General features: G+C 39.5%; 1 protein-coding gene across 5 annotated transcripts in view; it reads right to left on the reverse strand.

Annotated features, from left to right (window-relative positions):
* The window catches only part of Sema1a (semaphorin 1a), a 235,700-nt gene that overhangs the window by 103,416 nt on the left and 116,199 nt on the right, over nt 1-16,085 (reverse strand). Inside the window, exon 1 of one of the 5 annotated variants that reach the window (XM_083050817.1) lies at nt 12,060-13,078. The exons of the other annotated variants lie outside the window; for them this stretch is intronic. Coding sequence (XP_082906943.1) covers nt 12,060-12,102 — 43 coding nt within the window. The 5' untranslated portion in view covers nt 12,103-13,078. Of the gene's footprint in view, nt 1-12,059; nt 13,079-16,085 lie in introns of those variants that run through there. 5 annotated transcript variants of the gene reach the window in all.

A 16,085-nucleotide genomic window follows, 5' to 3' on the forward strand; every position in this document is an offset into this window, starting at 1 on the left:
CGCGGGAGAGTCGAAAGCCGGGCGACCCAATTCGCCAGATATTGCGACGGAATCGCTGGATTAGTAATCGACGAAAAGATGAAGATTGATCGTCGCGATTTTTGCGAAAAGTCATCGAGAAAAAGTAAGCGTACATTGAATGTGCTTTTTTTTTTACAGACAGAGATTCGCGATTGAAAAATATATTTCCACGACGTTAATTCGTCAAGAGACGAAAGAAGATAAATTAAGCCTCCTCGCAAAAATTTACGTTAAGGAAGAATCAATCCTGAATTTTTCTGGCAAATTAAAACGGAGCTTATATATTTTAATCCGAGTCAGGTGTTGGGCATTCAAGCCGGAAGAAATTCGCACGAAGGTTCCTCCGCTACTTAGACAATTGCTTCGACCCACTTTACTTCTCCGTGGAATGATGCGATTAGATTAATAGCGCAGATATATGAACAGGATATTGCGAGATTAGAATCGGGATTACGAATTTTCGCGAAACCGCGTGCAAGATAATCGTCTGCGAATGAAACAGTGCGATAAGCGCTTATATACGTGCATTTAAAGATGATTACTTATTACTTTTCTCTATTATTACTTTCCAAGTGTAATGCACTCCTATCATGCTCCGAAAAGACATTCTTGAAATACGTAATTGTCGAATAAATTGTTCTTAATGGCTTTCGCCATTTCACTCGCGCGCATTCAAATCCGTCGTCAAATGAACTAACTTCTGGCTCAACGATCGCATTAATAACGGCCCTGTGTACACCGATTTCGACGAATCAGAGTGCGCTGATAATGAGAAGCTAACGATCGTTGGACACGTCCCAACAATTCTGATCGTTCAATAAAGATCTAATAAATATCCCATGGCTCCGTGATAAACGGCGCGATGCAACTCGCGACGCGGTTCGCCGCGCATTTATCAGGCAGGTTGGCTAATGCATCTTCGAACGCGCGAAATGCGCGGATGCATGCAATCGTAATAGAGATCATCCTCGGCGAAAATCTCTCCGACCTATTTGCGGGCGCGCGCGCAAGATCGGCCAAGTTTGTAATCGAATTCGTGAACAGTCGGATTAATAATCGAGCGATGATGTCGCGCGCCAAGAATCGGGTCGTCGCGCGGCCGAAAATTGACAATGAAAACTTTGGGGCGGGCCGCTAAAAGCGCCGTGCCTTCTCCGTTTCGCGATAATAGCCGCGCGCCCGAATAATAGCCCGATAAATATGCTAATTTCAGGAGGCAATTTTTCCGCCTGGGCTTTTACCCCGCCGCTTCGCGAAAACAAATTCCTGGACGCGCGCGCGTGACTGTTTTCCGGCAAAATTCTTTCGCCAGACAAACGTGTAAAGTATATTCCCGCTTTTACGGTCGATTTAAAATCGCAATTTACGCTTCGGACGATTAGACCGGCGTGTGACGGGTAATGATAATGAAAGACTTTCACGAATGTTTTCGAAGACGGGCGGCATATTGTCGCCCGCGGAACGGAGAATGCCTGATTTTCGATGGCGATTATGGCGCGAAACTACTTGCCGGCGTATAATTACCGTCGTATTGTATCGGAGCGAGGGAGGGCCATTGAGGAGCGCTCGATGCTATTCACCTCGCTTCCTCCGCAACGTCGAGAGGAGCGTGCCTCGATTGCAATTTCACGCAGATTGCATACCAATTCAAATTTGCATCACACTACTTTCGCTCCGTTTAATTATATAGAAATGCAATGCAAGACATATCTTTTGTGCGATATATTAGATCCATATTGTTATTTAATCAATTTCTATTTCCATATGTAGAGTTATATTATTATTTAATCTAATCTCTTCAAATGTTAATTATATTTTTCATTCAAATATTCCTCTTATTAATTTTTAATTACTTTTTCAACTGCCTTTTAATCTTTTATATTAAATGTCTTCGCATTCTATCAAGTAAGATTATAGAAAATCTGCGTAAAAATGATAAAAATAATTATCTTTTTTAGTTTGCCTTCTGATATCGAGTCTGCCGTTGAGAAAAAAGAATGGCGATATGTTTAAAATATTTAAAATGTACCGATATATTTTAATCTTTTCCAGTGAATATAAAAAGAAATTTACAGTTTATTCGGTAAAATATTAAAATATGCGTCCGAAATGAGATCATGATAATATAAAAATAATTCTTTTTCATATATCTTTTTATTTATATTACACCGAAAATTAAAAAAATATTTATTTTTAAAAACTTCGTAAAAAATATACGTCATCTCTCTCCTAGTAAAAATGACATTTCCGTTCTTATTTCAAGTTTTAATGCGCTTCTAATAAATTGAAAGTGTCTCAACAAGTTAATATTTAACTTAAAATCCGTCCAATTCCATTTCCTCGTCGTTATCGAAATATTTCAACTTGAAAGATATTCAGACACTAGATATATTCAAAATATCGTATTTACATGCGTGTCTTCTGCATTTGCGTCATCTTGGCCGTTGAACGTATCAAGAAAATATGTAGCGACGTGTGTGAAACATGTCACCACTAGGGCGATGAACGTTATATATATCGATCGGTCTTATCCTTTGCGCCGGTATGTAATAATATTTCTTATCGCGACTGCGGTTGCGGCAACGGCGCTATCGCGTTTCGGTGAAGTACTTGGCGACTATCAGGTACTATGTACGCAGAGCATAAAGGCCCGAGAATATCGCGCTGCTTTGAAATGTACTTTTTCCACGTGTTATCTCGTCTGCGGAGATCAGCTGTTAAAGGGGACACCCGCCGGCGATGCCTTCCGCTCTCTTCGCTTTTTACAGTAAGCGCAACCGAACGCGGCGGCAGAGAAACCTTCGCGAAAATTCTCAAGTTTCCGCACAAAGAGACTTGTATATTTAACCCCGTACAATTACTCCTTTTTTGGATTAAAAGAAAACAAATTTCTCTAAAGCGAAAATAGGTAGAAAGAAGAATTTCACATTGTAATAGACTAAAATCTCTTCATAACAGTAATATATAAGTACAGTAATATTAAATGCACAATAATAACAGAGAGAAAAAGAGGAAAAAATCAGAAATAACAGCGGTGCAAATAAATCTTGGTTGAAATCATAATAACAAAACAAGCGAGATTACATGATTATATAACTAATATATATATATATAATTTAAAAAATCATGATATATAACAGATATGTAATATAGCAAATTAAATAGATTAATCGGCGGATTCTTTGTAGCATTTGAAAATCGATAAAAGAAGCATTATGTACACAATAAACTCTGCTTAAATATGCTCTGTTGTAACTAGTAAAAAAAATTCAATTTATCTGCACCAAATATTCACGGTGTGAGCCACAAAAAACAAATATTTGAATACCGAGTCTTTAATAACGCGCAAAAAACGAAGAACGTGCTGAGAAAACGCATATTACGAACGATGGAATATGCTTGAGAAAATTTTGTTGGATAAGAACCGATAAGAACAAAGAAGAGTTACAAAATGAATGAGAAAGATAAAAAAAAATGTTCGATTTGCACGACACAAAATTACGATAGGAATTCGCGTCGATATACATGTATACGCCGCGCATCTCGTTTCCGCCATAATGTTGTTAACACTCAAGCAAATTAACCCTTTGTAGCGGTTTCCGTGATTGCCCTCTGTCTCCGAGAGAGAGAGAGAGAGAAAGAGAAAGCGAAGAGGGAGCGCGCGAAAAGGAGGAAGTTGAGATAGGGGAGATCGGTATAGAGCCTCGAGAGACCGATTTCCCGCGAGGTGACATTACAAGTTTGTCCTAAACAAGAAGATAAAGCTAGGATAAAAGAGAATCGGCGGATTAACGAGAAATGCAGAGAAATTAACGCGTAGACATGCTGCCGTGAAATTTATACCACGCTTGTAAATAACTCGCAAACTGCCGTTTAATGGTCGAAGCTTTACATACAACATACAACCCGCACATGAGTTAATTAATCCGGGTCTTAAACAACGACTGACACATCGCCGAGAGGGTGATTACGATTTATCGCGCAGCATCCATTATGCGATAGTTATCTCGAAAGACTCTCGCAGGAGAGTCAACTGTTCAGAAATATCTATCCCAGAGAGTATAATAAATACTGTCAATATAATTCATTGCTACTAGCGGTATAATTAAGGCTTGTTATCGATAATCACCGGCTACTATTGTGTGCGTCACACTTATGGACGCCACGAAGGTGTCACGGATCGATAAACTGCCGCTTGCACAACAGGGAAAACGGTGAATAATCGCGATTATAAGCGCCGGCAGTCAACTGTTTACAACAAGCCCGCGATTAACCCCTTAGCTAGCTAGTTTAAGCCAGCGGGAGGGTGTTACCCCTTCTTAATTAACTGCTATTAATTGTTCAGACCGCGCTGTGCGCGCGCCAACGCAATTGGGTTAAGTGTCACGATTGTCTTACACGCCGCGGTTTAATAACAACGCTTAATTCGCGTGCTCCATTTGTTTGCCACTAAATCGAGCGCCCACATATCCGCCCGCGTTTTTACGTCCGCGCGATAAATCATTCTTTCGGAAAGTTACGCGAGTCGGCTTTAATTTAGATATCTTTGTTTCCGTTGAAATATGCGATAAAACGAGAGCTAGGTTTTACCGAGCGTCCTACATTCACCGTCTCTCTTCCGTATATTAAAATAAAATATCAAAGATTCGTTTAATAATTAAAAGACAATGGCAGTTGTTCGCGAATCCTATTTCTGAGCGAAGTTTTTAAGCGTGCGCGGATTTATATCCGAATTATATGAAATGTTAACAGAATTATAATTTCCATTATTATTCCACAGATATTAATGTTAAAAATTGAAGAATGATGAAAAAAGACTTGTTATTAAATATTTACAAGAGAAAAGAATAATTTTGGATTTAGCCTAGAATATATTCAAACGAAAGAAGAAAAGAAACGATCAAATTGAAACGACGTTCAAATAATCGCGTGCGGATAATTGTGGTATATAATAAATCATTTAAGAATTTACGGCAATATTGTAGATATTACATAACTTTTATAATTGCGCGAAAAGTATGACGCGGAAACGACGAACACCGGCAAACAACGAGGCATTCCTTGCCGTCGTAATAGAAAGCTTATCGACATTTACGGCGCACTTTAAGTCGCTCGTAAATCTCCTTTATACCGGAAAAATTATTAGCCGTGCAGCGACGTTATTATATCGGCGACGACGTTTCGTTTCCGCGTGCAAAAAACATAGCAAGTGCCCGTTTCTTATTTCATCTTCGTCCCTTAATATTATTTATTAATATCGAGCTTCAAATATATCTTAATTAATCGCTCAACCAATATTTAAACACACACTGTCAATTTACACAAAGTTCAAATACGCGTTATAAAAAAAAGTACTCGAGTATCTAGTACGTATCTATAACTTGATTATTTCTCGGCGTAAAAACGCCCGTTGAGCAAGTACGAAATTGTATTTCTGGCTCGCGTAATATAACATCTGAATAATCTTTGACAGAATTTTCAGTCGTGTATGTACAACAAAATGTAGAAACAAAAAACCTGCCAACTTTTCATCGCTGACATAACGTTTACATAATAATATTACTCTTAAAAATTGAAATTTTTGCGCAATATCTTACAAATTCTCTCTCTCTCTTTCTCTCTCCGCCTGTACAGGATGCCTTTTCTCCACGAGCATTTGGGAAAATTAAATAGACATCGCCAAACAAACGGATAGTGAACATAGAAAGGATAAGTAAAAGGAAGAGAAAACGAGAGATCGGAGAGCGAACGGAATGAAGAGCCAAATCCTTTCAGTCCATCTAAAGAAAAATTAATAATCCACCTAGAATCGAGAGCGGACCAAGTCCGAGTTGAATCTGGGCCAACTATTTCCGCGGTAGCATCTCGCAGCGAGATTCATCAGTTAGAATGCATGGACGGCAAAGGCCGGTCTTCCTCGGTGAATTTGCAGAAAATACCATTTCAATTATCAATAGTCTTTGATCAAAAAGGTGGGGAGAAGGCCGGGAAGAAGGAAGGCATATTTGCCCCGATAAATTCGCTTTTAGACACGGGAACGAAGCTCGAAAGCGAAAATGATGTCAAAGAGCAACGCAATTAGCGGCGCGCTACACTTTGATTACATGAATATTAATTTCGCGAGCGCGCGCGTATCGACTTTGTGCGTGTTTTTTTTTTCCCTCATTCCGAAGCGCGAGCAAATATATTTTTTTCCACGGCGTACGGCGGTATATCGATAACAATAATTGTTGTGAAAGATACCGGTGGTGCACATCAGAACGTTCATTCTGCCGCGCGTTTATCAGAGAACACCGGCGCGCGCGCGCATTTTTATTAAAAATTATCAACACCGTAAATTAATTTTTACGTAAATAGATTAATCTCCCCAACCGGAGATTATCTGATCTCGTCGCGCAATCTGATCTGATCTTATCTCAAAGTGATACACGATGTCGGCCAGGCGCCTTTTCTGTGATGTCATTAATTTAACAACTAAATAAAAATACCTAAAAAAAATCCTGAGAATATTTTTTCAGCGCAATTTTCGCACAGAGATCCGTATACCGTGTTTGTTGCATTTACTTGCGAAATAAAAACAGACGCGCAATAGTATTAAAAAAAACAAGACAGAAAAAAAAACGCACATACCTCTCGCGAATATAATAACCGAAAATTGAATATGGCCTTTTTAATTCGATGCGACATAACCGTTGCGTTTTCGCTATATGTATACAATAAAAATAACTCGAGCGCCCAATGATGCATCCGTCGCGATTGATCTCGGTCACGAGATTAGCGTCGCAGCGCGGTATTCGGCCAACGTTGCGCGCGTCGATAACGATCGCCCCGTTACAAACCAACGAAATCCGCAGTGTCAACCGGCCACAGTTAATGCAACCGAAATGCAAAAAGGCATTCTACCGAAAATGCGGAGAGAATGTCACGCGAAAAGTACCTCACATAACTTTATCATCATACGTGAAAGAAATTAGATTTAAACGTGCAGTTGAATCGCTTTATATACAGTTAATAAACAAATCGTTGCAATAGCGTATATATTAAGACTGTCGAGTAAGAGGACGAAAGTTGATATAAAAATTTATATAAAATAACATATGCGTTACTCGCGCGGTTATTAAAATAATACAGTGACAAAGGGAGCATAAATAACCGTGATAAATACGAACAAATGGGGGGAACAAAAACATGTTAATCCACCGGCGCCATATCGCGCGGATGAAAGTCGTCGACACTCTTTAGAGTGAAATACACTCCGGCGCGGTGGTTGGCGCGCTAACGAATACATGGGTCGCGTCATCGCGGTATGAATTGTTATCGTTGTGCGCGAGTGGCGCGAAGATAAATCGTTAATACGTCGGGTACGTGGTTGGCGTCGGAAAGTGGAGCGTGGAACGCGAATCATTGGCCCAGATACGCTTGTTTTCGTGGGGGATGAGAGAGATGAAGGGAGCGAAAGGGGAGGTTCGATCGGAAAGATCGAAGCCAGCAGCATCCGTTATCGAGTTTCGGTTGCATCAACCCGAAAGTTCCTCCTCGTATAATCATTTTTTGCATTTGTTTTTTCTCGTACCCCTTCTCGTCTGCTATAGCTTCTTTTTTGTCGACCGCAGGGCGCCATAAATTTCTGCGTCGTTCCGGTACGAGCCGAGAAATCTACTTGATTAAACGTGAAAAATAAAGAAAAACAAGAAGCGCGAGCATATCTTCGCGACACTTTGTATGCGCGGTCGACATCAGATACCGACACTCCTTTGTGTTTTGCTACTCTTTTTTTTTTTTCTCGTTTGATATATCAGCGACTCGCGCGTACGGTTCCGCATTTATTCGTGACTCTGGTCCCCAAAACGCACAATGTTTTTCGTTTAAATAAAATATGAAAGAAATATACATATATAGAGAGAGAGAATATTATTATGTGATAACGATAAGAATTATACGCAGCAGGAGCACATTTGTACGTATACATTATGCATGAGCTACCGCAGTAGCTATCTCCAATATCCTTCTAGATACGGCATGATATGTCAATTATAACAATCGACTCGCGACTGGTGAGAGAGTTAAAATTAAAACGTTGGTCTAAAAATAATTATTATGTCATTCAAATTCGCGTCGTATAATTATATTTCCAACAAGAGATGTCGAATATTATTATCTGTCATTTTCTGCTCTTTACTTCTTCCTTCCGTTCTACGATAACAAATTGCCATGCAATTGAAAAATTAAGGCAGGTATAAGATGAAAAGAGAAATTTGCGTAATTTCAGAGCTCAGCAGCTATACGACGCGAACGTATCCCCGCGCTCTTAACGCGATTTAAAGGAACGAACGGTGTCAATTGCGGTTTGGCACGAACGTATATCGTACATACATGCAACAAAGCCGGTGCATTCTTAAATTACACGACGTAACAGAGACCGGCATGAGAGACGCCCCCGCGCAAAACTTGCGCCTCGTAATTTCATCGGGCGGCTTAAAAGTTTTACGGCCCGCCGGCGTATCTAAAACGTCGCAAAAGAGAGTACCGAGGTCAAGCTTGAAGTTTCGAGACCCGTATGCTGCGGTGACATTTTCCTGTTGTTCCCTCCCTCTCTCCGCTTACACATACATATATACATAGACGAGAGAATTTGACCCGAAAAACATATCCTTCTTATCTCAACGCGTACGTTTCACGGTACATACATACGTCCGGAAATTCGAAAGAGGAAGAGCCCTGAAAGGACCGGCACATGGGAGGAGAGGGTATGCGCTTTGCAATTCGATCGCGCGTGTGTTTCATCGCGACCGCCGTCGTTTCCCATTCACGGATCGATCGACGACGGATCGTCTTCCGCGCCGCGAAGCGGAAACTGAAACGCGCCGCCGGAGGCGGAGGAAAGATGGTGGACCGGCAACCCGCCGCGTTAGGGAGAGTCTCTCTAGCCTCTCTCTAGCCTCTCTGTCGTCTCTATATACCGTATATACAGCAGGCGAGTCCGGTGCGGTGTAATTGTATTGATCCGCGACGGACGGACATCCATCCGCGCGACATCCGTGCTTGCGAACACGCGTTTACAGGACATATAACAGATGTAGGATGTAACCTGTCTGTGAAACGTTCACGCACGATATAATCTTGCCGTTTCTACCGCTTTCATTCGGTCGCACGAGCGATTAATTTTTAATAGCCGGATATTAAATTAGAAAATATATATATATGTATATAAATTCATAAACGAATAATAAACTCGTCGTGAAGGGAATTATTACCCGCATCTCTCTCGACAGACTTAAAGGAGACGTTTCAATTAAGCGGAGTCGAACCCTGAAGCGAGAAGCGCTATGTTTAAATAATTCGTCAACGTCGTCGCGGGATATGTAGCGTGATTCCGGATCGCCTTCCGCGCCGCGAAGTGGAAACAGAAAGAAAAGGCCGGCGGGCAAAGAAAGGAGAGAGAGAGAGAGAGAGAGAGAGAGAGAGAGAGAGAGAGAGAGAAACCGAGCGAGGAGATGAACTCCGGCGTGAGAGAGTTAACGCCGAACCGGTCCATAGAGTCGGGTCATAAACGACGACAACGCGGCAGTTTCGGTCGACAGGGGTGATTCGGCTGAATGCCACTGGTGCGTTTATCCGCGTCGCGGACGAACATTATAAAGCCGCGCGCCCATGTTGAGCGCGATGGATCCGAGGGATGAACGGGGCTGGGTCGGTCGTTAACTCGCGTTTTACTGCGCTCATCGGCCAGTGACGAGAATGTGTCACCCTCGAACGATGCAGCCGGATATTGAGCGAGCCACTTGAGGCCGGGGCAAACACCGGGCCTTGAATTGCGCTCTGCTTTTCCACGGCATTTCGATCCCGACGAGTCGCGCGCGAACGCAAAGACACGTCGTCGTCCGAAAAGTTGGTTTACAGCACAAGTTTGCGCGAAATAAAACGCGTTAAATTATTCGGCTGGCATTAAAGGCTTGAATTAAATCAATCCATGGCTAGAAAATCATAACAAAAAAAACTGACGTTTAAAAAAATATTTAAAAATAAAAGACCCTGCTACATGTGTAACGCGTTCTTTTTTTAAGAATCTTAATATACTGGTGCTCTCGCGAACCATCCAATACTGAAAAATGTGAAAGGATCGACACGGCTTGAATTCTCTTTCATTTCGCGGAATCCAATTTGCGAGACGTAAGCGTATTAAAGTCTCGCACGTTATTTCGCGCAGCATCCCGTCGCGCCGCGTTGTTGTTTCGCGGGCAGAGCATGAGCCCCGAAACGCCAGAGCGTGTTTCGCGCAAAAATATGGGTGACATATAGTACTTCCGTGCTCGAGCGTAATTTATTAAAGACTGACGAAAAAAAAAAAAAAAACGAAAAAGAAATATATATATATATATATACCACTATCTCGCGCCACCGCGCTGTCGGTTTCGTGCTCTTGGGCGAATCCTGGCGACAGTCGGGCCCTGCCTGCCTCTGTCGTTCCCCGTCAAACCCGAATGCGATTTACCGCTGATCCTCTTTAACGAGCTTCCGATAAACGAAGGAAATTCGCGTCAGCGATGAAAACGTTTCGTAATCCGGGATCTCCGCCCGTCTATCCGTCGCTGCCTTCTCTCTCTCTCTCTCCTTTTTTTTGTTCGGAACACGCCTCCTCTGATTTCGCCTCTCCACGATATTTCGCCAAATCATGATTTCCCACGAAATGAAATGATTACAGCGGCAGACGAGATAGATTAAAAACGACGCTTCTCTCTTTCCTATCTCTATCTATCCTATCTATTTATCTTAAACGCCGACCCTGGCACCCTATAGTCAGATCAAGATGCATTTTGAATCGCGATTGCGAAATACTACTGCGAAATCCGGCGGCTACTCTCGGGTTACGGTCGAAATGGATTAAACGTAAATATTAAGGCAGCTGAGCGGTACATAAAGTTCTAATTAAAAAGCTCTCCGCTCTCTCGAAACATCGCGAAATACGAAAGGCAGTTTTCATCGCGTTCGTTTGTACGGCGGATCGTTACGATGCGGATTAATGCGAAATCGAGGTTGGAGAGGAGTATACGTATCTCGAATTTCTTTTGCGATTAAACCGAATTAGTTGGGCCATGAAAGAAAACTTAAGACTTTTGCATCGAGCAACGAATATTCAGCTGAGAGACTGTACAAAGTCAATAGCACACGGAGAAATATACATATATATATATACATATATACAATATCGCTAATAAACTTGAAAATTAAATTACGCAGCGCATTTATAAAAGTTGTAAAAAATACAAACCGGCATATATGCTACCGGCACGGTTAAACGTCAGTAATGTTGAAAACGTCAAATAGCGAGGAAAATTATTAAACAGAATTTTAGCATCAAACCAAGGGATAAACCGCTGACCAATTTTACGCCAGTCTTGTAATTCCCAATAATTAAATATAATATTTCCACTAGTAGAATTATTATTAAATTTTATATAATATCCGAGGAGAGAATGAAAGAGAATCCTACATTTTTATATCTCGCGTAGATTAGATTACTTTCTAAAAAAGCAATTAGTTATGCCTATTTTTTTAAATAATAAAGAATCTGTATATCACAATGCTTATATAAATATATCCCTTAAAACGGATAATTAATGTTTATTGCGTTCTTATTGAGTCAGATTGCGTGACCACATTTATCACATGTTTAATTTTATAATAATAATTCTATTCTTCAATCTGTGCATTTTATAAACGCAAAAATAAATTCTATGCATTTTTTATAATATAAAATTTATATATCAAATTTCATGCTTCCGTATACGCTATAGTTATTTCTATATCAATCGTTATCATGTAAATAATGTAATGTAAAAATTGTGGAAAAATATATATGAAAAATACGTCTCACTTTTAACATATATTTCTAAAATAATTTCTTTGCCATAATTTATATGTTTCATTAAAGTATCTTTAAGAAGATTTATCAGAACAAGATTTATTATGCAATTGTATCAATTCGTCGTACACGGAAAATGAAATTCAATTAATTATAATCGTAATTATAGACTCACCAGTCGTCGTCTCGCTGTTTTTCTTTTTTCTCGACTGACTCATTTAATTTTCTACGCCAAGCTTTGAATAGCGATGATCGAAATTGATGACGATGCACATGTAATCCAGTCGAAATAGTTGGAATAACAATAGTCGCCGTATTGAAAATTCATACGATACACATTTATTTATTCAGATATTAATCACTATAAAAACACCATACACACACATAGCTCGCGATATTTCCTCCCGACGTTCGCTTTACTTTGCGATAACGTATTTTCAATCGAATATCGATTACCAATATTTTTCGCGACACCCGCATAACCGCAATAATCGCCCGTTACTTTCCGCACTCCCGATGTTTATACGCAGGCGATCCATTCGCGCACCTTGTATCGCATTATTCACTCGCGGCACATTAGGCCGATGAAATGTACTTTCGGCCCGATACTTTTTTCTCTTCGGCACTCCCGAAATTCACGTATACCGAGCAGATAATGCTGCCAATAAATTCACATTCCTGGCGTAATTGTACCAACGAAACCGACTACCGACGCCATTCCACGACACGGGGTTTACACGTCTCTCATCAAGGAGTCCATTTGCGGAGTCTCGACGAAGCGTTCCGCTAACCGCACGATTCACGCATCGACTAAATATCGATCGCGACTACGTATCATTCGTGCGAGACTTAACCATAACGTAATCACGACGATCCTTTGATATCGGCCCGCAAAATTCAATTACTCGCGATTCGGTTGCTATTTCGACGATTAACGGAGACGCAGATATTCCATGCATCTCGCCGGGACTCTTGTCGCCAAGTTCAGGACGATGCCAAGTTACCCCTTTATGTTATTTTTCACGATATTACGCGACGATACGTCTCAACGATCGCGATTCCAATATCACACAATCCTTCGTCGATGGAAAAGTAATACTAATTTATATCGCGAATCAACTGTACGCATGTACGAACAAGAAAAAGATATATATATATCTCACGACGCGCACGCGATAGACTCGTCTCGCGCAGCAAGCACGACTGTGTTTAGGCTACGTGAGCTTGAGCTCTCGCCCTTCCCCCTCCCCCCCCCCCCTCCATACCAGACTACTCGAGAACCGTCCGGCGAGCCTTTTTCCAGGAATACGTTCCGATAACGTTTCTGCGAATAAGGAAAGCACGTTTATATCCTCATTTCAGAATCGTAATTTCGTTTCTCTATATTATATTTCTTTTCTCAATCGTCAAAATGTATGGAATAAAGTTAAGTAAATGTGTAGAATTAAATGAAATATATCGGGTATTTGCGTGACGTTTATCTCCTGCTAATTTGACAATAATTATTAATTAATTATCGATCGAACAAAGCACAATATATTGTATTACGATTATTAAATACTAGAACAATACAAGTGCGCGTTATTTCTCGATTTTATATATAAAAAAGAATGATGTTTTAATATTTTGTTTAAACTTGATTAATATTTTTTGAAAGAAATATGCTGATTAAAATAAAAACATGTTATCAAAATTAATATAATAATGTTATAAATAATATGTTATAATATATACTTTAAACTCGAATATTATTTTTTCACAGAAATCAGTTGATAGCTGTCAAAAAATATTAATCCAGTTTAAAGTACTATAACATTTTATTCAAAACATATTATTTTATCATTTTTATTACATACTATATTATTTTAAAATTTAATTAGCAAATTAACGCTTTAATCAGCTAATGTATATAAAAAAATATTAATAAAGCGTTAATTTGCTAATTAAATTTTAAAATAATAATACATTATAAAATGTAAAATAGTAACATGTTGTAAATAATATGTTATAATGCCGTATCTGCGATTAATATTTTTTGACAAAAATCAGCTGATAACTGTCAAAAATATTAATCGAGTTTAAAGAATTATAACATATTATTTGAAACATATTATTACATAAGAATATGTTATAAAAATAAAAATAATAATATATGTTTTAAATAAAATATGTTATAATTCTTTAAACTCGATTAATATTTTTTGACAGTTATCAGCTAATTTCTGTATCAGTCTTTTTAACATAAAATCGAGGAATCGCGCGCTTGTGTTCTAATCCCTTTCTAAAAACGGCATGTTAATCGCAAATATTATTACTTCTTTTTCGCGATGTTGATTAGTTGCCTCGATTTGCGTTATATTCATAGCATCGAGCAGCTGTCATCGCGAGAGTTAGCAGTTTGACAGTTTGGCCAAAATAAAATAAAATAAAATAATATGTTTTAATACTTTAAATTCGATTAATATTTTTGACAGTTCTCAGCTGATTTCTGTCAAAAAATATTAATCGCGGACGAAGTATATATTATAACATATATTATTTACAATACATTATTATAATTAAAATAATAATATTTTGATATATGTTATAATACTTTATCCGCGATTAATATTTTTTGACAGAAATCAACTGATAACTGTCAAAAATATTAATCGAGTTTTAAGTATTATAACATATTATTTAAAACATAATATTATTTTATTTAATTTTATTTTGGACAAACTGTCAAACTGCTAACCCTCGCGATGACAACTGCTCGATGCTATGAATATAACGCACAACGCGAATCGAGAATCGAGACAGCCAATTAGCATCGCAGAAAAGCGACAACAATATCAATAACATGCCTTTTTTAGAAAGGGAACATGCCTTTTTTAGAAAGGGATCAAAATATTGATTTTTACGCGATAATTCAGAAATTACTTGGAGCAATCAGATGCATTTTCCATGTTCTTTCTACGTTGAAAATGAATCTATACCAATATATATATACAAAAATTAATACGCTTCGGATATAATAAATCGCACATCGTTTAATTGCGCGATCGCAATCAACCGCGTTTTTGCGATTTATTTGTTTGACGTTAAAAATTGAACAACAATATTCGTGCATATACTCAGGCAATAAAACGCATACAAATAAAATTTCTCTAATTATAAAATCGCGATAAATTATTCCTATAGTAATCATAAATCGCGAAAATAACTATAAATCGTGAAATCTAAGGGAAGGTTGGAGCAGACGTTCGCGAATAAATCGTGTTTCGCGTTCGTGCGCCAACAATCGAAATGGAATTAAAAGAAAAAAAAAGAAAAAAAAGACGAGAGCCGCGTCGAGACACGAGACGGCACCGCGAACGTCCGAAATCCGTCCGAAAGCTGCACCGTCAGCGGGCAAAAATATGACCGTGAATTATGCTTGAACGACGCGGCGAGAAACTGTCACGCGAGTGGAGAAAGTAGCAGGGCGACGATCCGCGAGCTTATTTCGACGATAATAAACCGCCAGCGGATCGCCAAGGATATGTTAAATATACAGGGCACAGGAGGGGGAGAAAAAGAGCCCTCCTTGTTCGCTTCGATCATCGAGTCTCTATCCTCGCGGCGACGGGGACGTGCCAATCAATTAACGACGCTGGTTCGATAAGCACGTTCTCTCCGATTACCTCTTCCGATGGTTACACATGAAGCACACGTCGTGTGCAACGTCGACTAGGACCGATGGGATTGAAGCTGCAAACAGCAGCTGCATTCTAAACAGCTCGTGTGATCTCTCCGCGCTTTCTCGCCTCCTGCGACAGTTGCGTTTCGACATTATGGCCGAAAATTCGGAATTCGACAGGCGAGCCGACGTGCCCCAAGGAAAGATAACACACATATACACACACACACGCACACAGCCACGTTTCATGCCCCCGTTAATCCTTGATAATACGAAGGGATGGCGTAGAGAAAGTTTCCTCGAAAGTTTGCGAAGACTATACGCTCTCCCAATCGTGTTTAGCGTGAAAAGATAATCGTTGCCTTAAATCATTTGGGAATTTCTTGCCGAGCGATTAAAGCACGGCGAATCTGAAATAAAGCGTTTAAATTGACATCTAAAAAGCTTAATATCGCAAGGGAAAATTGTAGCAAAACGACGCGGACGCGCGTTTAGATTCTTGTTGGTTTCCTAGAGGAGAGTTATTACCGAGCATAAATT

Source organism: Prenolepis imparis, unplaced genomic scaffold, assembly GCF_030444845.1.
Source record: "Prenolepis imparis isolate NDT839.2.m4 unplaced genomic scaffold, iyPreImpa1.0 SCAF_11, whole genome shotgun sequence".
NCBI lineage: Eukaryota > Metazoa > Arthropoda > Insecta > Hymenoptera > Formicidae > Prenolepis > Prenolepis imparis.